Below are 27,070 nucleotides of genomic sequence, written 5' to 3'. Positions count from 1 at the left end.
TTTAAATAACACATTGTAAGCGAACTGTGTGGGCTCTTTGAGTCACGGAATGAATGTTTTGTATTCTATACCAAAAGTAACATTTTGCCTGCGCCGTCTGGTGGGCTTGATGGTCGAAAACAGCGCTTTAGGTTGGTCCAGGTTGGTCACGTGGGGCGTCGATTTTTACGCCGCCTATAGGGAAGACAGGGAACGTCCAAGCTTGAGAGGCCTGACGGGGCTTGCGGCTTGCGGCACCTGACCAACCTGACTGGCTTGACAGCGGACCGCTTTGGCCGCCTTCGGCTACAGTAAACTTATTATGAACTACCAATTTTCACGGTACCAAGTACGAGGTTTCACTCAGAAATGTGGCTGGAAAAAGAAAGATAGATGTAGAAAAGAAACAAAACGACAGACGCCAACACACGCAAACAATAAAGCTCTTTGTGGAGCTCATTCCGATCACAGGCGAAGTGGGAGGGCGGGAGATTCGAATATTACTACGCGCCGAGGTGATGATCATGAACTTTACGAGGTGGCCGTGGCACATATTCGCGGAAGAAGGATGATACCCGGTGAGGTAATCTGCCACATGTTAATGCAAATGTTCGTTCCACCTCGCTATAACCACATCAGTTAAGAAAACCGCAAGCAGCCGCAATGGGTTTACAACAAAAGCCACCGCACCCGACGGCCACTTGTAGCCCAGAGAACCCTCCATTGCCATTGAGCCACTCTGACAAGTTCCGCACCTACAGAGGATTAAGCTTTGCAATGCTTACAAGCTTTTCCTATCCCCACGATACGAGTCATAGTTACGTTAGTCCAAACAACCCACGACTTTATGTGGGAAGATGGCTCCACAAAAAAGTGGCGAAAGATGGACGAAGACCACGCACGAAGACGGGGAAAGTGTTGGCAGTTCATCACAGAACAGCGTCATTAATTTGCCTTTGGCTAGAGCAGCCGTAAATGCAGGAACAGCTTTCAAGAATGCAACTGTAGAACTCACATTTCTCACTCCTGGGAGGTCCTTTAGTTAGTTTCTATGTTGTACTACTCTTTTTTTTTTTGTACTTACGTGGCAAGACGACTCGCTACAAGGCTTTCCTGGTTTCAAGGTGCTTCACAAGGAATTTCCCCTGAAGATCTTTGTGCAGGGAAATTTCGGCAAAACGGGCATTAACAGCTTGTCCCTCCTTGCAAGGTTTGAAGGGATCTTCCCAGCAGACAGGGAATTCAAAATGTGTACAAATAAAACTTATGAAGACAAACTGGTGCCTTAAACCTTTTGTCTTACTGAAGACACGCTCCCTGCCCTTGATTCCACCTTCAGTGCCATACTGTCCCACTACAGGCACACACGAAGAATATACCCCCCGCCCCACCCCTCCCTCCCAACACACCACGCCACCCTTTATCGCCGCCTGCAAACTGAAACCTTCTATTATCACCCCATCCTACACCACATCTCGCCGTCCCTTTTCCCCTACAACTGCCCGCACTGTCACATACCTCTCACCACTTACCTTGTTTTCTCTTGTCCTCACCACCCTAACCCCATCCCATCCCCCAACCCTGAGCAGTGGGAGTCCAAGCTGACCAGCTCAGCACCAGAGCGACAGCAAGCCCTGGTGCAACGAGCTCTGGACGCAGCTCGGACTCGCGGCCTCCTGGACTTGGGAGGCTGAGCACATCGTGGTGTGCACAATAAACATTTATTCCTCCTCCTTACAAGCACCAAATGAACATAAGTGACCCGGAAGAATTTGCATTTTTATTTTTACTTCCTGCAGAAGAGCTTAGAAGGTGAATGCCATAGAATAAAGGCTTTCTCACATTACACTGCACAGTAGTGTCATCACAGCAAGCATTAGAAGGCTTTGGAAACGTACAAGCTTTCCAGAATGCCAACTCCGGGCAACTATCCCGTCTGAACGACAGCATGTTGCACCCCAAGCGGCACAATGCCATCAAGTCTCACAGCACACCAGGGTGATTGAAAGAAAAACTGCGCACTTTATTTGACCTTCAGTATGTACAGCGGACCACAGACGCTCCCGTGCTTCGAACCAAAAGCCTGCACAAGTGAATCACAACACGGAGATCTAGACGACCCCTTCAGTGGGCCACTAACAAGCCTCAACCCAAGTGACTCGTTGCCGCCACAAATTGGTGATGGTTTATTTTTTTTTTACCAAGCATTCCAAGGCCAGAAGTACCAGCTAAGTAACGTTCCTTCAGACACTGCCTCTTGTCTGAAACATTAAAAGAAATAACAGAGGGAGCAGGTTTTGTTTAAAGAAATTTAAACAACAAAGCAGCAGGCACATAGTTTTCCCATGCCAACATCCGAGGCGTCACACCATTACTCCACCCTCAACCCGAAGGAACTAACAAAACGTGACCCCCAATGATCACACGAGAGGCCTTCACTCGGAACACAGCTTGCCTTTGGTACCACCTGCCCTTTATGGCTAAGTTTTAGCCCAACCCGCCTGGAAGAAATCAGGCCAAGTTAAGCTTTCACGTGGCCACAATCACGCTCCAAACTCAATTGAGCAGGGCAGCGCACCCACCGGTGAAAGCATTTCTTCGCACTCGTTCGATTTAGCCACCCCCTATTTCGTGTTGCTGAAAAGCAGTACAAAAGTGGCTGCGAACTAAGGATTGTCTCGCCCAGGGGAAATTGATGACAATCATCGAGTGCACATAACTATGCACGATTTAGGCCCGGCAACTAGAAGCTAGTCGTCACATTAGGCACACTGCTGGTTCTGGCATTAGCCAATCAGAACTGCAGCGAGAATGTGCAGAGATGTTTAGCCTCGGCAACGGGGAAAAGTAAACTTAATTTGTGGACCGTCCTGAGTGGTAACAAAGAGTAAATGATCTCAATGTCTGCTTGGACAGCCCAATAAGGATTAACCCTTCCCCCTAAGGCAAATAATAGGTCACAGATGCGATGTAAGGCATACAAGAACACCAGCTGGCCATTTTGCGACCCCGACAGTGGAGTACTAGCCACCACCCTCTTTCTGTGAACACCAGAAAGAAGTAGAGAAGAGAGAAATAAAGGCGTCGGCAGTTAAGCCACCTCATCTGAACCAACCAAGTTCCATCCTTTTGTAGGGAAGAGGTGGAGAAGAGGCTCCTTGGACCCCACAAAGGGCAAGGGGGCTCCTCTCCAGCTCTTGCCGTTCAGACCTCAGCCAATGCCAACAAGCACACGCGCAGCCCTTTGTGTACCAACAGTCGGGAAATGCAATGAGGGCGGAGGAGGAGCACAGTCTGCTGCACACAGACGCTGCAACGCAAGAACAAACAAAACCGCCTCCCACACCGTTCACTTCCCCGCCACACATCACACTCCTCAAAAATACGCACAAACAAACTAAAAAAAAAAGAAAGGACAGGGAATGGGAAACACTGTGCTGGAATGCCTCCCTGCAACAGACAACGGGATTCCCACACACAAAAAGAACTTCCAAGACAACACCAAACTGCACGCCTAGACACGGAAAAAGAAAAGAAAAGAGAAACTTCTTCCTCGTTTTCCATCAAAGCGCCCCGCCCCCTCTTCCTTCCCTTGGTAGGATACCCACCATCAACCAGCTCAATGCAGCACAAATTTTCAAGAGTAGCCGAAACAGCCGTCTCGGCCCCGACTCGATTGATCGACCCGCGACAATAGCAATCGAGTGCGTTTCCCCCAAGCAATCCTCGAGGCAATGAAAAAATAGTGACGGCACGGCTTTAATAAACGTCTTTACACTCTCAGAAGGGCAAAAATATGTGAAAAACCAAGCATCGGAAAGGGGGGCAAAAAGGAAGGGGGGAGGGAGGGAAAGTTTAAATGGTGACACGACAGATTCACACAGAATGCACAAGACAAAATGTGGGTGATGCGAGTGAGGAGGGAGCAATAAAATGGGACAGAGGTTTGCGCACTAGCAGACAAAGAGAGAGGCTGCACAAGGCCCACGCTCTCCACCCACACCCCCGTCTCCCCCCCCGGCACTGTTGTACCGGGCCGGATTGGATCGGCCTGGCTGTGGGTTTCAACCAGCAGCCGGCGTACGGCACACTAGAGGCGCTCCCCTCTGACCTTCCCCAGCTGTACCTGCAGGATTCCCCAGCAAAGTTGAGTCACTCGTTTGGGGAGCGTGGACACCACCCTCCACAAAAGGGCATGGACCTTTCAAATGGGGCAGACCCGCCTCCTGTAAAGGATTGTGGAAAAGATTTTGCTGGTGCCGCAAAAAGAAAGAAATGGGGAGAAAAAAAAGGAAAGAGGGGGAAAAAAGGAGCAAGAAAATAAAATAAAAAACGCAATGAGCACCCACCGCAGCACAACACACACAGCGAAATGGCGCTGCTGCTCACTCGCGAGACAGATGTCCGATGCGTACGCACGACCAACGTGAAACGGCCGTGAAACCGCGCACCCCTTTCCCCGCATACGGGACCACACAACTGGTCGTGCCTGTGTCCGTCCGGTGGCAGAGTAGCAGTCACGTGGGGTGCCATCCCAGAGGCCTTGTCGGTGTCGACGGCGGAGGGGTGGTCGCTGGCTCAAGCGTCCCGCCAAGAGAACAACAGAAAGAGTGAGGAGCGAGCAGGGGCAACAAGCCTGCTACCACTGGGGCTTTGAGCAGAACGCAAAGAGAAAGGAAGGGGAAAGGAAAATGGCATGCAGGACACAAGTGTGGGCTCTAAGCATACAAGGGAGGGGGAGGAGGAGGAGGGAAAAGCCAAGCAGTGGTGGTGCTGGTGGAATGTCCGGGTCCTCTCCTGCCGCTCCCGTTTTTTTTTTCTCTCTCTCCCCGCCACGACCGTGTGAGTGTGTTCTCTCTCCTTAGTTACCTGGCGCCATCGCGCAAGGGGCCCGCTCACACCGATGTCTCGAGCGGCGATCTGGCCGTGGTGCTGTCGATGCCCTGCGCACGAAAAGGGAAACGACACCCTCAAGGCAGGACACCAGGCGGGCCCCGGGGGGGCAACGGAAGAAGTACAAGTGCACTGCAGGCCAGGCGCTCCCCGAGACTCACTCGTGTGTTCGCCCGCAGATGCGCCCTCGCAACGTCAATTAGACGGGGCTGAAACAACGGGGCGCCACTCTACATGTTACACGGGCCTCTCCGCAATCCCGCTACGCCCCCCGCTAGAGCGCCTCGGGGCAAAGGAGGAGCCGACGGGCCACTCACGTCCGAGATGCGCCCCTTCTCTTCCACGGCCACCGAGGAGGTCACCACGGGCCGCGGCGTGTTGCGCTGCAAGGCAATCACAGACTGCACCAGAGACAAGAAGGCAGGAGAGGCCCCTTTCAGCACTGCGCAGCAGTCGGTCCAGACACAAAGGGACGCACAGCAGCACAGTGACCGGGCTGCAATTTTTCAGCACTGAGAGGGCAGCCCCCGTGCGCAATCTCACCTTCATAAAACTGGTTTTCAAAGCAAAACCTACGGCCTGCTAAAACAATTCCAATTTTTTCCTCATTTCGGCCTCTGTGTGACAGCACCACATTAGGCCTTACATTGTACACTTTGAGGTACAACTGCGTCAACCAGTGCCCCCACCCTGGCATTGCATGGTAAGGCAGAATTAACCTCAACAGCATTCTCACACACCCCCTTGAAGGAATATGTTTATTCGGTGCAACCTTAACACACCTGCACACAATACTCATGCATAACCACTGAGATGAATTGGCCGGCGATGTATATTCCAGTCAAATCCCAGGTGCTGTTCTGCCAGATGGCCCGATGGGTCAGAAGGCATGGATACGCACTCTGCGTCTGGTTTGACATGTCGTGCAGTAAGCTTTAAAGTTCCGCTATGCTAAGCCAACAAAATGGTATTTTAAAGCCCTTCTCATACTGTCAGTGAAGCGTGCTACAAAATTTACTGTTGTGCTTACGCAAAAACAGTAAACGCTACACGCACTCTCTTTTTTCTGAGGCCGTATATTTTTCTGAGGCCCCCCTTCCCAGAACACATGCCATAAGCCCCCATTTTTTCAAAAGAACTTGCCTCAGAAACTCGCATCTTTCTGCATTTAGGCTTCATTTGATGCGAGCCAATACTCTGGTTCTGTTCAGCAAATTTTGCTTCCAATGGACAGCAGATGTTAGCAGCGGTGCGGTTACTTTTAAACTGCCCTGGGTGGTTTGGAAATAAATCCCAAGTGAAAAATGTGAAACACCCGACGCCCCAGCAACTACCCACCAATGAACTGCACTTAAGGCTGCCACTGCCCAATGGGACACATCGCACAAGATTAAGGCGAGCAAAGAGACGGTACGGCAAAGAAGTGCTTCGTCAGCCTTCAACGGGGGTACCTCTTGGCCAGTTGCAGCTGGGCTTTCGCCGTCGACAGCCGGCTCATGCGAGGTCATCACGTGGTTGTGCTGCGACGACGACACCTCCTCCTCCTCGTCTTCCTCCATTGGCTGCGCAGCAGAAGGAAGAGGACGGCGGCAGGGGCTACCCGTCAGACAGTTCCAAGCCAGCCTTTCTGACAGGGGGGGTCACCCTTTCCACAGCTGTACGAGCACTGGCACTACAACTACTCCCAATACACATCTCTCAAGCCACACAACTTCTGACATCTGCGTTGGAACACACCCAGAGCTAATGCTCTCGCCGCCTATCCCCATTCAACAGCCCTTTTAGGCAGAACATATTCCCATTCAATCGGTCCAGTGGTTATCACAACCCAACTCTGCTTAGCGACATACACAAGAGAGGAGGAAGTTGGGTAGAAGCTGGGATCAACAAACCCTCCCCCTGAAGAGATCGCTGCTGTCGTCGGGGGGCAGACACCCACCTCTGTGCTGTCTGGCTTTGGTCGCTTGGGTGTGTCGTTGCCCCCCTCAGAGTCCTCGCACTGCCGCTTCAGGGCTCCGCTGCTGGTGTCCAGGGGAGAGGGCTCGGGTGATCCGTCCATCTGAGAAAGGGGGAACAGGAGAGAGAGAAGGAGAGGCTGGGAGCAGCTTCAAGTGCACGGGTACCCACTCTAGTACTCCTTCCCCACTGCCACCACCTGCAAGACCACCTGCAGGCCTGCCAATTGAATGCACTCGTTGCTCCCCGCCCCCACATACATTCTTTGCCCACATTCCGCCACAAAGTTCTTTGATGCCTGCCTCTACTTCGCACACCTGCCATTCATCCACACTTCACGGCTAGAATCCATTTTGCTCAATTCCTACCCAGCTTTTGCGAAGGGGGGGGGAGAGATGCATTCTTTCCACGGCCCTTTGGGCTGAGCCAGGTTTCCTTTCTGGGTAATCTCGTTTCAGGCCTGGCCTACAAGATCAGGTTTGGACGCAGTGTGCGCTGCCTGGAAAAATCACTTCCGCAGGGCCACGCAGAGAATTGATGTCCTCAGAGTTGCAGACGTCAAGTAGGTGTAGCACATTTGGTGTTTACGTTACATTGGCCCGCCAAAGCGGCCGATTGGATGCAATACACCACTCAGCGTAGCACAGAAGGAAATGAAACTCGTTATTCAAGAATGTATGTCCTCTATATACGCACATCACACATGTGATGCCACATCTTGGCGTATACAGATAATAGTACATAAATGGCGGCATCTGGTGCAATTGCACGACACTACAATTAACATCGTCGCTTTTGTCACTGTTCACGTCAAACGGGCTCTTGTTAAATTGTGCATGTACAAATCGCAATTCACTGAGCATTAGCTTTGCAAATCCTGCTTGTGGCACCTCTCATAATTAACTAGAACGTGCTGTTTTCCCGCAGCAATGCAAGTGGAACAAATTTTGGAGAGCATGCCCCTACCCACCCACACCTGCGACAGCAAATTTCAGAGCTGCTGGTTGCCTGTTTTTTCCTACTGCAGTGCAGGTAAAACCTCATTTTGCAGAAAACAACAACACAGCAGAGGCTCCAAGTTTGTGGGGACCTTTGCAGCCCCCATGCCTTATTTGGACACACGGCAGGCCACAGCTGGGTTTGTGGGAGCGACGGAGTTGGCCCCCTAGCAAGCCATGCGTGACGCGTCATCCCCACTGTTTCATGCGACTTGCAAACAAGGCTGCTGGAATGCAGCCCATTTTTGGTCGCCCACCAACACTCTCTCACGAAAGAACCCATCCTTTCCTGTGCTAAATTAGCAAATTCCCTACGTCATCCACAAGAAATGGATAAAGCAGGAAATTATGAAATGTTTTCAGCACTTGGAAACGATTCATGTGCATGCATGTGCATGCCAGCCGTGCCTGCAAATGAATCTGATTGATTGCGGGAAAGAAGTTCCACATGCGATACAGCGGACGTTAGTGTGGTGCAAAATTAAGCTATGGATTGTAATTCGGAGTTGTAGAGCTAGTGGCAGTCAAATATCCACCGCAACACTGAGCTTAAAGTTCCCAAAACTGAGCCAACTCGAGAAACGCGAGCTGTTGGGGACGCCTCTCCTAAATCTCGCCACGCGCGAGTGTGTTGTGTTCGGGTCTGAAGCAACTTAACATTTCCTTTTGTCTACACTGCTCCTCCTTTCTTTTATTGAGAGGTCAAAAATTGTTACCTTTGTCATGCTCCCAACCACGTGACTGCTGTTGCCACACTTGGAATTCCGCGTGTAATAAATAGCCAAAACCGCAGTTTGCAATAACCACAGTTAAAGCTTAGTAACCACGGTTAAATGTAACTGCGGTTACTGCCGCCTGTGTAACAAGATATAAGTGGCAAGCTGAGACACTGCTGCCAGGTTAGAAGAAAACTAAAGGCTGAACGAAATTTTGTTTTAGCTGAAAGATCACGTGTTTCGTAGCTCTCAGCTTTTGTTCAACAAGCACCGATGCGTCATTTGCCGAGTAATAAGCAAACAAAGCTGGAATTTCTCTCACCCGCTTCCCTTTCATTTTTTTGTGACGTAGCCATTGCATCACAAACTAGGAGCGAAGCACAGGCAGCACCAGTATGGTCTAGAGTGTTAAGGCTGGCGCGTCTCTGAGCTTTCGCCAACTACGGCGGCATTTCTCTGGCAAAGGAGGCCACCTTGGACTTTTACGATTTTTCACCGACTGAATGAGAAACACTTTTAGATGCTCGAGTGGCCGGTGTGCTTGCCTAAACCGGCTTCCCAAACCGCACCCAGCCGGCTGCAGTAAAGCCTCTTTTAAAGCAAGAAGTGCTCTTTCGAGTATCAAGCACGGTGTCCCAAACTCCCAGCTGGCATCGTTCAGGAGGACGTCTTCACTTCAGTCATCTGGCTATCACAGCCATCACACATTATGGACTACTCCCGCCACAACGAAATCGACGGGACGTGCAAAAAATTTCATTGAAGTTGTTGTTGGAAAATTTATTATGAATAGGACGGCACTAGGCCTGTGGCAGCGGTAGGGGGAAAAGGGAAGGGGATTATGGAGGCTTCACACGCAAATGTCCACAGTGAGAGTAGAATTCTCTTGTGGCCGCGTGTCGGCCGGATCCAGTCCTCGTATGTAGATACGGATGACGGGCGAAATGGAGGCGAAATCTGCCCCAACACACCACAGAAGGACAAGAAAAATACCCCACATATTTATCTGCATCACTGACACCACAATGCAATGCCTAGAAAAAGGAGTGACGATCAAAGACGACGTGTTTATTCGGATAACAAATGTACCAATTTATATGCTTTTCACCTGAAAGTAAAGAGCGCATTACGGAAAGGGGGGTGAAGGAATGCAGTAGAAAAACATATTGCTGTACAACAAGGCATATCTACCAAGCTGATTACTTGCGGGTAGCTGCTAGGCCGTCAAAAGCCCCTCTCTTACTTGTGGCAGGAGCGGTGCCGTCATCCTCTGACAGGGCATGGCGGCAACTGACCTTGGCAGGCAAGCCGCACGCACTTGCATTTGTCGCGACCACGCACTCTCGACTAAGAGAGGACGAAGTGGGTTCAAGACTAAACACGAAAATATCATATTTGCGTGCAACTTTGAAGAATTGTAGAAGGTAAACTGCTATGACAGCTTTACAAAGCATACATGACAGCACTGCGCCAGCAGCAGAGCACATCCGCACGATTTCACCTGGATACGGATTGGCTGTAGCTACAGCTTGGCGAACCGGGCCCGCACCTCATCTAAAGACGGCCAGCCACACTGTTATCACCAGCAAACAATCGTGTTCATCTAAGAGATCTTTTTTATGGGTGGTGGTGTAGGCGCGCATCGCATGTTTTTGGAGAAACTGAGCACGTTGAACGTATAAAATTTACAGACAACTGGCATTATGCTTATCTTATTGTAAAATAAATGTTCAAACCCAGCCCTAATGAGAGAAAATCTCGTTGAAGTGAAAGCAAATCAGACAAATGGTTTGTTGTGGTGAGGACTTTGCTGCATTGACTTTTATGACTAGCTAATGGGAATTGGAAATACAGTAAACCCAACCAGAGTCTTAATATCCGCGAGAAATTTCGAGGTAAGCGGGGTTTTGAGGTAAAGGGGGGCAAATACATGGTGCCATACAGGAGCCACAACAAAAAAAGTTTCAACTTTAATGATATTTCGAGATATCCAAGTTGGATTTAAGAAGGGATTATTGTATTTCGTTGAAGCGGGGTTCGACTATCTTCTCTCGCGTGGCGCAAACCTAGCGTGGAAGAAACGCTCTTCACGGCAGCTGTGTCAAGCCCGTCGTCATTGCCCACGCACCCCCTGGCTCAAACATAACAAGGGCAGAGCACCGCACGCTTTATGGATTATCAACGGCGGCTCGGGGTGAACGGAAAAGCACAAGGGCAGGTCGGTCAGCTAACCACTTGCAGCAAGCGCATTTCACAGGCGATTATGTTCAAGCAGGGTGCGGGCATGCTTTACCGATAGCAACATCCACGCGCAAAGAACGGCAGATTGAAAGGTCAGGCGGGTCACTTAACTTGTTCCTTTGCCGCTTCAAATGAAGGGAGTTCAGCTGCTTCCTGGAGGGTATATTGATTGCAGAAGCTCGAGCGCCCACTGTCGTGTGTGATTGACTTCCGCTAAATGTGCACCGAAGCTTTTCCAAAATGAAACTGAAAGAATGATGGCTGACTGAATAGCGAGGAGAGCAGCCTGCCTGCGTGACTGCTGTGGCCAGATACCATGACACCGGATGAGCAAGGTGCCTAATGTGCTCTGGACATAAAAAAACAGCCGATGCTGCCTATTAAGCACAATCTCGTTGCAGCACATGTTGACATCCAGGTCAATAGCTTCAGTGGAGTGACACACACAACATGAGCTATTGCCATTGTTAACTTGTACCCGAGCATACCAGAAACAAGCAGCCTGCAATGGACACTTCAACCTGGCAAGGAGGCAACCCAGAAGTTTGCCAATACAAAATGCCTTTATTTTGGGATGCCAATACATATCACAGCGGTACAACACGTCATTTGGCACACAGCTTTGCACGTATAGGAACGATTTTATCCTCCCCCAACTTATCACAGCAGTCTTTGAACACTCCAGGTCATCACAGGCTCATTTTCTCGATTATCACAGGCTTCAGTGAAGTTCCACCACGCCATACATGCGGAAGTGACAGTGAGGTGGGCGATTTCGGCGGCAGACATTCTCAAAGAGAGTCCACTAAGCCTAATTTGGTCCACAGTTTGGCACAACACACTGCATGCCAAAAGCAACAATACAGGCACCGGAGCACCGGAGGGGAAGGGAAGGGGGAGGACTACAAAAAAAAAAGTACAAAAGACCAGGATTTGCGCCGAGGCAGCACAGTGCAAGCTAGGCATGACAGCAAGGCTACAACGGAGCCAAGCTTAGCACTCAGTGCCGAGGATGTTCCCTACAGTTCAAATCCAAAGCTTTGTTCAGGCTAAGCTGCCTGAACAGCAGCTGCCAGCGTACCGCACTAAACACTTCAACACTGACAGACCTCACCACTAAAGACTTCTCTGCTGACACCGGAAAGCCAATTTTGAAGCACCCGCACTGTACTGCCTTTAACGATGCACAAGTGCAGGTGCGCGAGAGGTCAGAGCTGGGCTCAGAGGTCACTCTGCCCCCTGCATTGCGCTCAAATTTCACTCAGCTGCAGCATTCCATTGCCAATGTTTCACTTTGCGAGTGACCTTCTACACGAAGTCCCCCACAGGCTACACCAGGCTGACTGAAGTTTAGCAGGAAGGGGAGGAGGAGGCTCTGCCTCACTCTCCCCTTGCACCACTAACAGCCTCCACACAGTTGTCTCAATCGCCGCAGGGCTCAATTTAGCTGCATCCTAAAACAGCCAGTGGGGATTCACACACACTAATCTCAACCCATTCCACCACTCGACCATACGGTACACAAACAGTTTCTTTTTTGCCTGAGCATAAATAGCCCTGGCCATGATTTGGTGAGCAGGTGGTTTGGCCAATCACACCACTCAAGCAGAAAAATTAATTCCCTCAGCCTGAGACTACAGATAGTGGTCTGCAGTGAAACGAGGGGTTATTATGGCTGCATGGTCTCCGATGGACACATGCCTTTGATTTTAGGGGTTCCCTTTAATCGGGAGTTCGAGCCGCCACCACTCCTACTCGACGTCGGTCCAGACAGGACTAGTCTCTTCTGCCCACGTGCACTGTGCTGCATTGGCCAAACGCGGGCCTCTGAACGCAAGCACCGGACACCACAGTCCAGTCTCTGCATCGGTACACAAATGCACCACCCAAAACACCAACACCCACGCGTGCGCACGCTGCACTCAGGTGCTAAATTCGTGGCAGAAAGCACGAAAATACAGCACTTCGACCCACGCGTGCTGAAACTGAGTTCCCCCAAACCGACCCCCCTCACTTTTTTTTAATTTTTTCGAAGTTTTGTAAATTTTTTTGTGTTTTCAATTTTATGAATTTTTTTGGTTTTAAATTTTTGCCTCTTTTTTTTATAGTTTTTCAAAAAAAATTTCATTTTTTTGTCCTTAAAGAGTTTTTAACTTTTTTTGGAGTCCAAACACCACCCCTTTGTGCTTCACCGAGTTACAAACTACTATGAATCTCTGACGCACAGGCTAAAGCACAAAACGGAATGTTTGAACAAGCGCGTTTTCCTTTGAGAAGCAATAAAAATAAGAATACGGACACACACACACAAAGGAAAAAAAAAAAAGTCTAGCACGAGACCGCCACGCAAAAGGCTAAAAATTGTGCGTGCAGCCAACAGCAAGAAACCCACAGGACCAATGCGCTAATAGTGCCCAAAAAAGAAAGAAAGAAGGATGAGGCACAGTCTCAAAGAAAGAATGAAAAAAAAAAAAAAGGGGGAGGGGAGGGAGTTCAGTCCAGCCATGCACGCCACGGTGCCCCCCCGAGACTGCCGTGCCGCCAAGAGAGGGAGAGTCTCGTGCACTACTCGAAAGCAGCGCCATGCACATGACACGGCCTCCCGTGAAGGAAGGAGGGGTGGGGGAGGGAGAGAGGGAGGGAGGAGGAGAGAGAGCCCCCCTCCACGCAGTGGCTGCAGCAGCAAGCGGGAGGCCCCGGAAGAAGAACACAAAGGTGGTTGCGCGCGAGACGGTGCAAGGCGGCGGCAGCAGCAGCAGCAGGCGACGGCGGAGGAGGCGATGTGTGCGCGAGCGTGCCGTGGCAGGAGGAGGAGGAGGAGCAAAGAGTCAGCCCAACACCTACGAGGAGAAGAAGGCAGCGCTGCTTCACCCACCACACTCCTGGCAGGCACGGGCGCAGGGTGGCAAAGGTAGGAGAGGAGGGAGGCAGAGGCTGCTGCTGCTGCTGGCACGCTGGACACTGCCTTCCACGCGGGGTGGCGGCGCAGGCAGGCAAGGGCCCCCATCGCCCCCGCCGCCGCCGCCACTGCCCTTGCACCGTCTCCCCACCCACCCCACACATGCCCCAAAATGGCGGGCGGCCAACCCCCTCCGTGGCCCTGCTACCTTTGCCACCCTGCCATTCAACTACAGGCTACGAGGAGGCCCAGAGGCGGTGGGGCAGGCTGTTCTGTGCTTCCTCGTGCAACATGCAAGCGCACCACCGGCTCATGCCCCTCCCTGATGCACCTCCAGCTAGCTACAGTGGCTGCCAGGCCCCCACAGCGGGAGAGAAGCTTGGGGGCTCCAACTTTGGCAGCTCCCAGTGCTTTTGATTGATTGATTGTAGGGTTTAACGCGCCGCAGTGGAGTGCTCCAGATTAATTTTGACCACCTGGAGATCCTTAACGTGCGCCGAAATCTTGTACACACGCGGGCGTTTTTGCTTTTCGCCTTTATCAGAAAAGCGGCCGCGGCGGCCGGGAATCGAACCCGCGACCTCGTGCTCAGCAGCTTTCAGTGCTGTGCCTCACACTGCACTGCCACATCACATTCTTCCCTACTGCCCAGTGGCAAGGATTTGACCAGTTTTCCCATCGTAGCAACTGTGCCCGCACTGTGGTCCACAGCCACCACACGCGTCACTGGCTCGAAGCAATTCAAAGCACATATGTGGCTGCTTCGTGTTGCGGGGCTAATGTTCTCTCGCTACTGTCGAAGCACCCCCCTCCAATGTACTTTCAGCTGCACTCGAAATCTTGGTGCTGCACTGCGTTAGTGTTAGTGCAGTAACTCATCTCCCAAACCCGTTGCCAGCCGCAGTGATGAAGGCCATAGCGACGACAATCTAGCTTGATGAGCAGTCACGTGTCCTGGAACCACCTACCACACGACCCTGCTGCATGTGCCCAACGCTCAAACTGTGCCCCAAACTTTCCGCAAGGCGGGAGGGGGGCTCTGTCACAACCAGCCTGCCCTTAGCCCCAGTGCCCAATCCCTCGTCGAGAGAGCAGGAAGCCTGTCCTGCACTGCCAACAATCACGGGGCCTGGCATGCAAGGGGGGCGTCGCACCGGAGGCTTGGACTCTCGCGTTCACCACACGAGTACCCAGCAGCAGCTGCCACTGGCAGGGGGAAAGGGTGTCCCAAACACAGGGACCACAAACCGCAGCGCTGCCTATGCCACGGGCATACAATCCCCGGACGGCTAACACGGGGGGGGCCCGGGGCCCGCAGAGACTTCCCCCATGCCCCCTGGGAAAAGGAGAGCCCCTCACCTGCTGCAGCTGCCCGTCGGTGCCCCCGGGGCGCTCGAGGAAGGGCAGGTCGCCGGCCGAGTTGTGTCCCAGCCCGATGGCGTCGAGGAAGGCCGTGCTGTTGACCTCGTCCGAGCGGCACCGCTTGCTGGCCCCGTCCGCCTCCTCCGCCTCCTCCCCTCCAGCCACCGAGCCACAGCTGGCGTTGAGCTCCTCCGGCTGCCGCTGCTGCTGCGGGGACCCACCCGCATCCGCCACGCCATCCACGGGAGCCGCCCCATCGGCACCCGTCTCGGGGTCCAGCTTCCGCTTGGGCCCCGCCGCCCCACTGGACGTCTGCAGCACAAGGGGAAGCGGGGGAGGCTGACGACAGGGGTGGAAGGCCCACTGCCCACCCACACGCACCACCACCACCAAAGAAACGGACTGAATGCAGCACAAAGCGACACCTGGGCCCGAGCAATGCTGTGTGCCCCCAATGCCCTCATAAATGCCTGCCAGCTGACACTGACTGACCACAACACAACCAACAGGCACGTGGCCACCTTGCCACAAGCGGGAATGAGTGCACCACCTCTCAGGTGCAGCACAGAACCCAGAGGGAGCAGGGAGGAAGAGAGATCTCGTGGGCGAGCGACAACTGTGCCACTCCAGCTCAAGACTGAGTGAGGGGAGTCGCTGTTGCGTAACGCAGTCGGGAATCAGGCCTCCTTTCAGCACCAGTGGCAGAAAACAGCGAGTGCAGCCGCACAGCACACGCGCGTAGCAACAGAAGGTGCTCAAGTCGCTGGCAGCTTACTCTGCCGCTGATGGATGAACAGCTGGCGGCCAACTCGGCCTTTACTCGCAGGTGAAGGCGAGAGAATTTTCTATCTTCAAGCTGCTTTGGCACAGCGCAGTGCAACTTCTCGGCTTTTCAGGCTGTTCGTATGGCTGTCCCACTACCACACCAAGTTCTCAGTTTTAACTTTGCTGGACTGTCCTGCTGGGGGTGCCAGAACAGTCGGAAGGTGCGAGTGAGTGAATGTGGGAGCCTACCATGCCCACTTAACAGCAGTGCACGCATATATACAAAAGCCGGCAGCAAATGTCATATTTGGGAGTGCCACCTGCCACACTACCTAGGCGGTCGCCAAATTTGCGGGTGGTTAACTGTGTGGACACCACCTCCCAGGTGGCAGGTGGTGTGAGAGCACTTGGCTAAGAGGCTGGACTTAAGTTACAGCAGCCCCTTCCTTAAATCCACTTTGGCTTTGCCATCTTTCCAAAGGCCTGTTCGCCAATGAGCACGGGTCCTTTTGGTGCCATCTTTGCGTGGTGGTGACCTAGCAATATCGAGGATAGCGCCCCAGATTATTCTGGGCACTCCACAGCCTCCTTTTTAATGCCACGAAGGCAAACGGGAAGAAAGATGCCAGCGCCATTTCAAAGCCAACAGTGTCCCAAAAAAAAAAAAAAAAAAAAGGTGCACCTTTCAGTTTAGAAAAAAATTCCTCCAGTGTTCTCTAGACTCAATGCAGTGGGCCCTCACTGATTTGACAGAACTCCAATGAAGCGAAATTTTGGCAAGGTACAGAACAACCCAGTGCTGCCAGAAGGTCCCATCTCACAACTCACCACGGTGAACCCGGAGCTTGAGTCGTCGCTGATGAGGCCCGTGTCGGGTGCAGAGCCGCCCATTCCGTCGCTCCCCACCAGGCCTAGCAGGGCCGAGTCCGACTTGCTGGTGCCCAGGGGCTTCTTCCCGGCCGCGGGCGTGGAGCCGGGGCTGTGCTGGGGGGGTCAAGTTGGGGGTCGCATTCTGGGCGTCAGATCCCCACATGCTCACACCCCGCAACGGGCATGCACCAGCGGTCAGCCCCAAGGCGGCACACCACTTACCGACTTGATGCCTTTCTTTTTGCTCTGGGTCACCACATGCGCGGGCAGGTACTTCCCCAGCTCTCGCCTGCAGCGGGGGAGGGGGGGAGCCATGTCAGGCACGCACTGAACTTCGATACGAGTGTTGGCTAGGCTTGCAGCCTTCTCGATAAACACACACCAGTGTTGCCCCCCCAAAACCGGCGCGGTGCACAGTGCCCCACGATGGTGCGTACTGGCCCGGTTCTACCCAAGCGCCATCTCTTAACTCTTTCGTTACCGCGGGAAACTGACCAATTTTGAAGGGTCTAACAAAACATTTCTTTTGTGCTATACATATTGATTAGGCGCACATTGCAGTGGCATAAAATGCAATTATTCCACGCGCTTTCCAATGACACCAGTTTTAATAATGTTTTTCTAAATAATGATTGGGAAAAAAATTATCGAATTAGAAATTTTTGTGCATGCGTCGAAGAAAATAAGAAAAAAGTAAGTTGTGTATAATAAACGACCAGTAGTAGAAAAAATTTAGAATATACATCATGTAAGTAGACATTTCAAAAACCCGTCCTAGGAAAAAAAACTGAGTTGCACAGTACAATTTGTCAGATACATATAAAAGAAAATGTTAGCCCGCGTGGTGCCCGTTTCATGTGGTGAAGCCCAACCACTATTTCAAATTTTGCTATTTTGGATGGTTTTCTAGAAGAAATCTGGTGGTTTGGCATTATTGAAGGCCCAAATTTGCCTCCACGTGATGTAAAAACACCTTGTCATTGATTATGACCGGCACAATATTAAAGGCAAGCAAGCGATGTGAAAAAATCCGTTTGGAGTTGAGAACCAAACTCTTTGGTGATTGCTTGTTGACGTTCTGATGATTACGTATCAGTCAGAACTTTCATTTGCGGTTTATTATCATGTTCTGACTCACTATGGTAGCCCTGCTTGCACGAATAAGGTACAATGCGCTAGAGTCATGCCCAGCAAGCTTTCACCAAGCCGCCGTGGAGCTGTGAAGCGAGTTCAGCATTACGCGCCTACTACGTTGCAGCGCCACCTAACAATTTTGAAAAGAAACAAATACAAGGTTGTTGGAGACTTTGTCAGAATAGACAGTACTACTAAAAAGCTACACTAGTCCTCCATAAATACCCTCGTATGAAACCGAAACTGGCCGGTGAACACCTGGCGGTGTTCAAAGCCAATTGGAAGCGTTCTCCTCGTCTGAACTGATATCCGCTGACTCAGTGTTATCTTTCGACTTTCAGCAGAAGCTCTTATCGCAGAAGCAAGGCGTAGATAAAGTGGAAGCGCGAGTGGCATGCTTGTTTTGAGGAGCAATAGCGGGCAACGGAGGCGCCATGGCAAACGAGCTTGTAGTTGGGTAACTGCGTAGTAGCGCCAAATATGAATTTTGCACTGCAAAAACAAAACCGAAACTGCTGGAAACTGGTTGAAAATGGCAGGCACACTTGCTAGACTGCGGGGACCATCAGAAATAAGCTTTGGGAGAATAAAGCTGCCCTTTGTCTGAACCAAAGATTAGTGAATAGCTGGCGCCATTTTCAAGTAATTATCACCTGTCAACGCCGTTGGATTACAAAGCTGGCTGCATTATTTCGTATTTGACTTGCCAGGAGCCTTATGACAAAAAAAATATGGTAATGCAGCCTAACCACGATCTGCATCCTTTTTTCTCAAGTGCAGCAGCCACGGCACCTTCCTCGAAAACACACGCACCTCAGCTCGCAAAAAACGCCGTCAAATGTCTCAATGTTGCCGGAGCAGATAAATTTAAACTGATTCTAAAAGGGTAGTGCCTAGACTAACCACTGGTCGCATTAGGTGTACAAGAAACGACTACAACATGTTGAAATAGGCATAAATCATCGATCACCGGTGATCGATTTGAATAGGTGCGGTAATGAAAGAGTTAAGCTAAGAAAGCAACTCAAACATTCACAAGTGGCAATACAGCACTGTAATGAGGCACAGAAAGTGATATTCATTGAAGGCCAATGATTATATGTACACACACAATCCATATCCGTCGCACATGCGTAACAACGTACCTCCACCGCTTCCACTAAACAGCTACATACAAGCTTCTCCCCATCTTCGTTATAATGCATTATTGAGCCATAATGCGAGTGCCTGTTTTGTTCCGCCCTTCCGCTACAGCAAAGCATGTAGGTCTTCATGGTCTAGGCACTCCAGTGACAGTTGATTATAATTCAATCGAACGAAACGAATGCCAATCCCCAACTGGCTGGCAATGCATGCACCTTTCTTTGCAGTACACGAAGTTCGCGTCCTCATTTACAATCTCTGGCCACTGTTACGGCTCGTTCGGAGCCTGACGCATCGTCGCCCGATGAATTCACAAGCAAGCCATCCTTGTCAGCAACAATATATAGCTCCTTCCGCCTTGACACGAGTGCGTCGATGCGCCGTCGCTGCAGCAGACAGCGAAGGAAGCCGCTTCCCCGGAATCGTTCGCGATGTATCTTGGGATTGCACCACGCCACCTCGTTGACTCTTTCGGTGTGCCCCGGTTCATCAAGGACAGACAGTGGATGCGCACCGGTGCGGTTTATAGAGGATGAAAAGGTGCATATGAACTAGAATTTGTGCGTATGAAGACCAGGGCACCTGGCATCACACACACACTGTGGCAGCACAAAGGCAGAACTAAAATCTGCATCTCGCCTTCCCCAGGAAAAATACCTGGCACTTGGAGCCAACCCTGGCAGCATATTCAACAGCACGGTGAAGGAATACGAGAGGTGTGTAAACGGCGGCGCCTCACCATGCTGAGCGCGTGTCAATTTGCGTGTTTCGTCCATTGTTCGTGTAGGTCGCATGCAGTTTTTTGTGGTAAAAACGTATACATGTGTAGAGTTTCAATGGTTCCTTTTGTACGAATCATTTTGTGAAACCCTGATGGGAAAGAAGTGTTTAGTCCTGCGTTGCATGACAGGCTACACGTCGTGTCGCGAGAAGTACTCTTTGTCTGTCCCAGAAGACAACAAGCACCCCAAGCCTCAAGCTGTGGCGACATGCGATACCAAGGAAAGATCGCCTGCTACAAGCAACAGACAGCGAGACATTTCGGGCCTCACCTCGTAATGAGGACATGGACTGCCGAGTACAACGGCACTGATGGCCGTGCTACAACAAGCATCACTGGCGCACGACGCTGTTCCCACAACATTTACAGATTGCCGAGCCGGCACCTCAAAGAAATCAACAACCTGGAAGTGGCCCGAGCCGTCTAACAGAGGATCGATGGAATTAGCTGTTTTCATTTCGTGATTAATTCATGCCAGTGTCTGATTTTGTTCAAATAAATTGTCAAGTGCAAGTGCTGTTGCCTGCAACTGAAACGATTCTTCTAACTTCGTTACACCATTTTATTTGGTCCCTGGCTCTTCCAGTTACCTAGAAATTATTTGCAGCTTGAACCATAGCGTGCAGAAAAAGACGCGTGACTACAGTTAAACCTCGATATAACGAAGTCGTACTTGGGGCCGCAAATTTCGTTAAATCGAGAATTTCGTAAAATCGAGGTTTCGATTTTACAGTTCATTTAACCAGTTATTGGGGTTTTAACACTTTGGCCCTCGCCAGGCAACAACTGCTATGTAGTTACCTCTTCAATTAAAGCGAAATTTGTACTAAAACTGGCCGCGAAAATTGTGTGAATTAAGAGTTTCAACACTTGGGCAACGGAATTCGGATAGCCGACGGTAGTTCATGTGTCATCGTAAAACCGGTGCTTTTTCCGCAACGCCTCATTAAATATGATAGCAGACTAGGTTTCCACTTTTTCTTTTTTCATTTCGGTCACTACTAAATGCCGCTGTTAGTCAATTGAACCCGCGTCCATGTCCCGTGAACTTCACCCCGCCGAGGTGCTCGTCCGAAGTTACGCCTCTTTTCGTCCATTCAGTGGTAGGCTTAGGCGCGGCGGGCCAATAGCGAAAGGCTGCTATGAAACTTTCGAAAGACTTTTTTCATGTACAAGGGCTCCGCAGTATGGGCGCGTGATTCAACCACAACACTCGAGATAAAACCATGATTGCGAGTTGAGCGGAGTACACGCGGACCGCTTCACTGTGTGGAGCAGCGCTTACGTGATCCGGAAAGCGGAAAGCTTACATTAAAAATCTTCCGGCCAAATTCGATTAAGCAATTACTTTTATGCCCACTGAGCCCTTACGAAACTGATTTCTCCGCACCGCAGCTGTCTAATGAACGCTGGTGAAACAAAGATGACCACGTTCAAAGAGAGCAATTTATTGCCACCAGCACTCGATGTTCAAGCCGTAGTGAAGAAGTCCGTAAGCAGTGCTTGGCGTTTCTTGACCAGGGCGGGCTTTACGTGACGCTCGTATGCTGACAGCGCTAACAAGGTCTTAAACATTCGTGTGCACCTGCGTGCCTCCGCAGAACATCGATGGCATCCATCACACTTCGGTGGCTGTCAGTTTCACCGAGCTTCCTCAGGCTCTTGTTCGGAACACTTTTCTTTCTCTTGGAGTGCTCATGCTGCTTACAAGACTCACCTAACGATGCACGAACAAAATATTAATTTGGTTATCAGCGAGCACAACCTAGCGCAGCAGCACCGTGAGCAATGACGCGTAGAAAAAAAAAAGCTTGAAGTAGGCTTCGGTAGCCTAAGCATAGAGGGCGCTGGCGTGGGCAACGATGCAGACGTCAAAATAGTGGGTGCACTATTAAACCGTCTATGACCGCTAGCGGTTTGTGCAGCTTCGTTCTTCGCTTTTAATTGTTGTTAACCGTAGATTTCACCGCTTTTCTTTCATTTTAGCCTTCAAGAGTCAATTTGAGTACTGAATTTTTTCAATGTAGGGCCTGAGAGGCAAAATAAAACGTGCCTCGACCGGAATTTCGTTCTTCCTTTCTTGCCGTGACTTCGTTAAATCGAAAGCGCCGCACAAAATTACTTCGTAAAATCGAGACAAAAATACATGCATTTAGCAAAATTTTGTTAGAAAACTTGAAAAAATTCGTTATATCGCGAATTTCGTTAAATCGAGGTTCGTTATATCGAGGTTCAACTGTATTTCGTAATGCAACACACCGAATGACGCTTGCGCTGTATCATTTTGCTACACAGCTTACGATGAAGCTGATCTGCTTTTTTTGGGTGGGGGGGCTTTAGTTTTTCTTCCTCTCTCAGTCGGTGCAATTAACGTTTCATATCTGTTACATTCCATAACTACACCGCAGCTATCATATGGCAGATTGCACACGTTCATCAATAAGCTCCGCTCAAGAATTCACAAACAGCGAGATCACTCTTCGCCAGGAAAACTGATTTTCTACCAATTTCATGACTACAATGCTCTAATAAGCGGTGGAATGAGGAGACGACCAATTGAAATGTTAAATAACGAGCACATGCCCTGACTCTTGCTTTCGAAAGTCAATCAGTGCAGGAGCAGGGCTCTTTATTTACAGTGAGTGAAGCAAGCAACTGCGAGTGTTGAGGTGTCATTTTATACGCCCAAGGCTTTATTTCTCTATGCAACAGGGCGATCTCGCTATCTTATTACCGCGACAAAATATAGCCGGCCAGGCTTATCACAAAGTAACTTGCATCTCTCGAAATGCGCACCGGTTGCTGAAATAGTTCCGTGGGCTCCCAAAGTCGCCAAAGCCACTCAAGATCGGTACTTAGAACGCTTGCTCATGGCGAAGCGTTGTACGAATGGCGTGCTAATGCATGCAAAGAATATTTTACGAGCTTACATTGCTTAGAACAGAGCGAGCATTCACAGCCACGGCCCCCGTGCGCACACGCCATCTGTCGGAAACTGCTAGAAGTGCATGCAAAAGGTATAGTAGGACAGGCACCGTTGAGCCACCTCTCATATTCCTCCATGGTGCCCAACACGCAGAGAGAGTCAAGGCAGGCACCGAATGTGTAGCCGGCAGCATGCTGCAAGGGTGCTCGGCTTTGCCCTGCTGGCCATGCTGTTCCAGTGCTGTTGCACTTTGCTACCACACATTTGTGGAGCGACCACATCACAGTATCTGGGCCCCAGAAAGCAAATGCCGTTCTCAACCTGTTTCAACTTTGGCGCGTGTGCACTCTTGCGTACAACGATTGGTGAGCAAGTAGGAGATGCCATTGTCTGACGAGAGGCACAATGAACGGACGTTGCAAAGCAGAGCGACAAATTTCAGCTAGTGCTCGCGAGAGTGGCCAAATGTTTTTCCTCAGGTTACCAAAAATGGCTGCCTGCCCCAACTTGACGCAAGGCGTCAGGCCTGAATCAACTGAGCAGGGAAATGCAGGCATGCCTGTTTGCAGGCGACACTCACCGCCTGACATACTTGATGTCCACCTCCATGTCCTGCTTGTAAATGTTGATGGCAGTGGCCTGACGCTTGACTGCGCCGGAAAAACAGAAAAAGAGCACCCAGTCAATCACATCACACGCGGCGGAGGACTGCGCCTGGGCCGCAGCCCCCCAAAATAGAAAAGCAGCGCGAGCCCCAGCGTGTAGGCCCAGCACAGAGCACGGCAGCCACACGCACCCGTGTCCACAAAGGAGCGTGTGTCGTAGGTCAGGTCAATGTTGACGTGCTCTGTCTTGTTGAACTGGAGACCGATGAACCACATCGACTGGAACCGCTCCCTGCACACACACACACACCAGGGCAGTGTCACTCGCAACCGTACAGTGAAGCGCTGGGAAACACCTAACCATTACAGCAAGCATGCGCAGAAGACACCACTGCTGACCGAATAGGGTATGGTGTTTGGTCAGCATGTTTTTTTTTTTTTTTTTTGCACCTGCACCTCGCTGCTTGTACCACACCCATTTCTACAGAACGTTGCACACTGCACAGCCTGCACAAAGCAGGGCTGTTCAAAGGCCAGCAGTGTAATGAAGGGTTCAACATCAGTGGCCACACATTCCGATGAGCTCACCACCTGACTGGGAAAACTTCGGCCAAACTTCTGGCCAAGTGAACTTCCCAATTACTAGCATATAAAACATTGCGATCCCTGCACAGGATCAGAAACATCAAAACTAAAAGTGCAGCAAGTAACAACTCGACCAGTACGAACTAAAAATGACCACGCTAGGAGAGGAGGGGGGGTGAAAGGGGAAAGGTGCGATGCCCCCGACAACTTTTTACAGCACCTGGCTATGAGAGTACCCTATTTACTCAAATCTAACGCACACTTTTCTTTTTTCTTTTGGAGAAGTAGGTCCCAAAATTGCACGCGTGTTAGAATGGAGTACAACTCAAAATTTGCGGCGCTGCAGGGCCGTGTCACCATCGACGTTTCAAGATGGCCGATTGACTACCGAACGCATAAGCCAGCACTTCATAATCTGCGCATGTTAGCCTTTGTTGTCTGAGTAGTCTCGTTTTGCGTTCCTCTGTTCTTTCCGTCATGGAATTTCCCATTGCGAAGACATGGCAGCTTCATCATGATGCTGCATTTAAGAAGAAAATCTTGTGTGCAGAAAGTGATGGAAATCGGGCCGTGTCACGTGCGTTCCCTGATCCGGAGACTTGCGTGCAGGACTGGCACAAGCAGAAAAAGAAAATTTTCGCAAGCAAAGCGACACGGAAAGGGTTGAGCGGACCAAAGAGGGGACGATATCCCCCAAATAGAAGACCCGCTGGTAAGAGTACGTGAAGCAGCAGTGAGCGGCTCAGAGACCCGTAACGACAGGGCTGCTGAAGATTCGAGCGCGGCGTAGCAGCAAGGACTAATGCAGAGGGAGGTCTAGGTTAGCAGGTGCTGGATAACAGATTTCATGAAGAGAAAAGGCTTCTCACTTCGCCGGCGGACACACATTTGACAGAAGTTACCGGCGGAGTTTGAGGAAAAACTGGACGCATTTCAGCGGTATGTCCTGAATTTGCACCGCACGAACAACTCCGCTCCGGGGCAAATCGGCAACGCCGAACAAACGCCGCAATACTTCGACATGCCCCCCCAACGATGGAGAAGGGTGCCAAGCAAGTCCGTGTGCTGTCCCCTCGCGAGAGAGAGAGAGAGAGAGGGAGAGAGAGAGAGGGAGAGAGAGAGAGGGGGAGAGAGAGAGAGAGAGAGAGAGAGAGAGAGAGAGACGGCAATGCTTTCCTGCACTGCAAACAGGCACAAACTTACCCCCCTTCCTCATATTTAAACGCAAGACGTTCCCAAAAGGAATCGTGTTCCCCAGTGGCGTGGTTGTGCGCAAACGAGAAGGGGTGGATGACGACGGACTTGTTGGCCGATTGGATCGACCACGCGTGGCGGAAGCGACCCGGCGCAAGCTTGGGCCTGCGCGCAATGCTTGTTCTGGACATGTTCAGGTGTCACCTCAACGAGCGCATCAAGGACAAGCTCACCGCTTGCAACACTGACCTTGTTGCGATTCCCGGTGGCATGACCTCGCAACTACAGCCACTGGACGTTTCGCTAAACAAGCCTGTCAAAGACCAGATTCGGGCGCTTTCCACGGAGTGGCTTGTTGGCGACGGCCATAACTGACGGTAAGCAACCGGATCAAGGGCGCTTCTCTGCAAGACTTCGCCGGATGGACAAAGGATGCATGGTGCACGACCCTCCCTACCATAGTGAGCAAGGAGTTTAAGTAGTGCGGAATTTCCAATGCTGTGGACGGCACTGAAGATGACATGCTTTGGGCCGTCGAGAGGGAAAAAGTCGTCCGACAGCGACGAGTGATAACGTGCCACCCGTGCTGCCCAACGGCGCTGCTTCGGAACATTGTCACGGTGACTCTTCACCGGCACATTTCATTTCATGCCACCTTTGGAATAAACCTAGCTTCTTCCAAGTGAGAAAAAGTTGAATATTTGTGCAATAATCAAAATTTAGTGCACGTTACAATCGAGGACATGGCGTTTTTTTTCTTCGGACTGCGAGAAACGGGTGCACGTTACAATCGAGGGCGCATTGGATTCGAGTAAATACGGTACCACCACTTCAAGAGAGTTTGGCTGTGGGTGACATTTCATCTGCTTGATGCGGCAGAGACACTGCTTGGACAGCCTGCAGTCTGTTGTGCCAGAGCGCCCGGCCCAAATTCGTTGCACGGAGCGACGCGCCGACAGCGGGGCTGATTCGCGCCTCGACCAAACCGCTCGCGGCCGGCAGGCCCAAGCTTGCATCGCCGCAGAGCCGCCTCTCCTTTTGCTGTCATGGCGACTCGGTCGAATCGTGCATCGGGCGAACAGCTAGCAGCGCAGACATGCCGCGACGTGCCTGGAGACTGCTCCGCAGAAACGGCGACGGCATCGCCTTCTCTTCCCTTGTCGGGGCGGCTTGGCGGACGCAACCACTCCGCTTCCAATCATCAGATTTAAGACTTCAGCCAGCGAGAGTCCCGATTGGAGCGATTCAAACTTCTCGGGGCTGCAACGGACTCCTGGGGGTATAAAAACCCGCCCGGCGGCACTGAGTGGAGAGGTGCTGTCGCCTTTGTACGAGCCATGTAACACTGTTGCTACACTTGTACATGCTGTATACAAATGTTGCTTCAACTTTTCGGCGGCTCGAGAACTTCATCGCTTTGCTCTGCGCTGTGGTGATAGCGGATGGAGCAAGGCAACGCCACTACACCGGTGGCTGCGCTCAGATGGCCAGTCGCAACAGTGGTGGCTGCGGTGAGAGGGCCCAGTCCCAAGAGTAGTGACAGCGTTGGGATGGCTGATTCACAAGTCCCATGCTCACATTATGCCCTACTCCAAATAGACCCATTGCTGTCAACCACACAGCCGTGCACGTTCCAAAAAGATCCTTGTGTCATTTAGCATATGGTTAACAGATTGTGATCAAGCCAACTGCCCAATGCAGTTTTCGATGCGCACAAAAGTTGACTTTATTGTTGAATGGCATGACTTGGTATGCAGCTCGTAAAGCATCTCGTTTATGAATGACAAGAACAGTTTTCCCCCTTGGATACTCTTGTGTGACATAACCACTTCACATGGCAAACGAGTAAAGCGATGTTGGTAAAGTAAAGCAATGCGTCACTGCAGAACCTCCACTCGTAGGTGCACCGGTCTAGCAAACTTCCATAATGCAACACCATGTGGCAAAGGCAGCAAGCAATTGTTGCGCGACGCTAGCTAGCATGGAGGCCCCCGTGCATGCGTTCCCCCATTGGCGGTCGTGG

The 27,070-nt window shown here is 51.1% G+C and overlaps 1 protein-coding gene across 1 annotated transcript in view; it reads right to left on the bottom strand.

Annotated features, from left to right (window-relative positions):
- Window positions 1–1,978: 1,978 nt before the first annotated feature.
- The window catches only part of LOC144149449 (poly(A) polymerase beta-like), a 34,838-nt gene continuing 9,746 nt past the window's right edge, over window positions 1,979–27,070 (bottom strand). Inside the window, 10 exon segments of the mRNA XM_077681017.1 lie at window positions 1,979–4,922; window positions 5,190–5,273; window positions 6,324–6,434; window positions 6,812–6,931; window positions 15,042–15,356; window positions 16,638–16,799; window positions 16,801–16,821; window positions 16,902–16,968; window positions 23,244–23,313; window positions 23,460–23,560. Of these exon segments, the coding sequence (XP_077537143.1) occupies window positions 4,875–4,922; window positions 5,190–5,273; window positions 6,324–6,434; window positions 6,812–6,931; window positions 15,042–15,356; window positions 16,638–16,799; window positions 16,801–16,821; window positions 16,902–16,968; window positions 23,244–23,313; window positions 23,460–23,560 (1,099 nt within the window). The 3' untranslated portion in view covers window positions 1,979–4,874.

The sequence above is a fragment of the Haemaphysalis longicornis genome, unplaced genomic scaffold (assembly GCF_048455015.1).
Source record: "Haemaphysalis longicornis isolate Haplotype H1 unplaced genomic scaffold, Haemaphysalis longicornis Haplotype H1 scaffold_8, whole genome shotgun sequence".
NCBI lineage: Eukaryota > Metazoa > Arthropoda > Arachnida > Ixodida > Ixodidae > Haemaphysalis > Haemaphysalis longicornis.
This window is presented reverse-complemented; position numbering and strand designations above follow the sequence as displayed.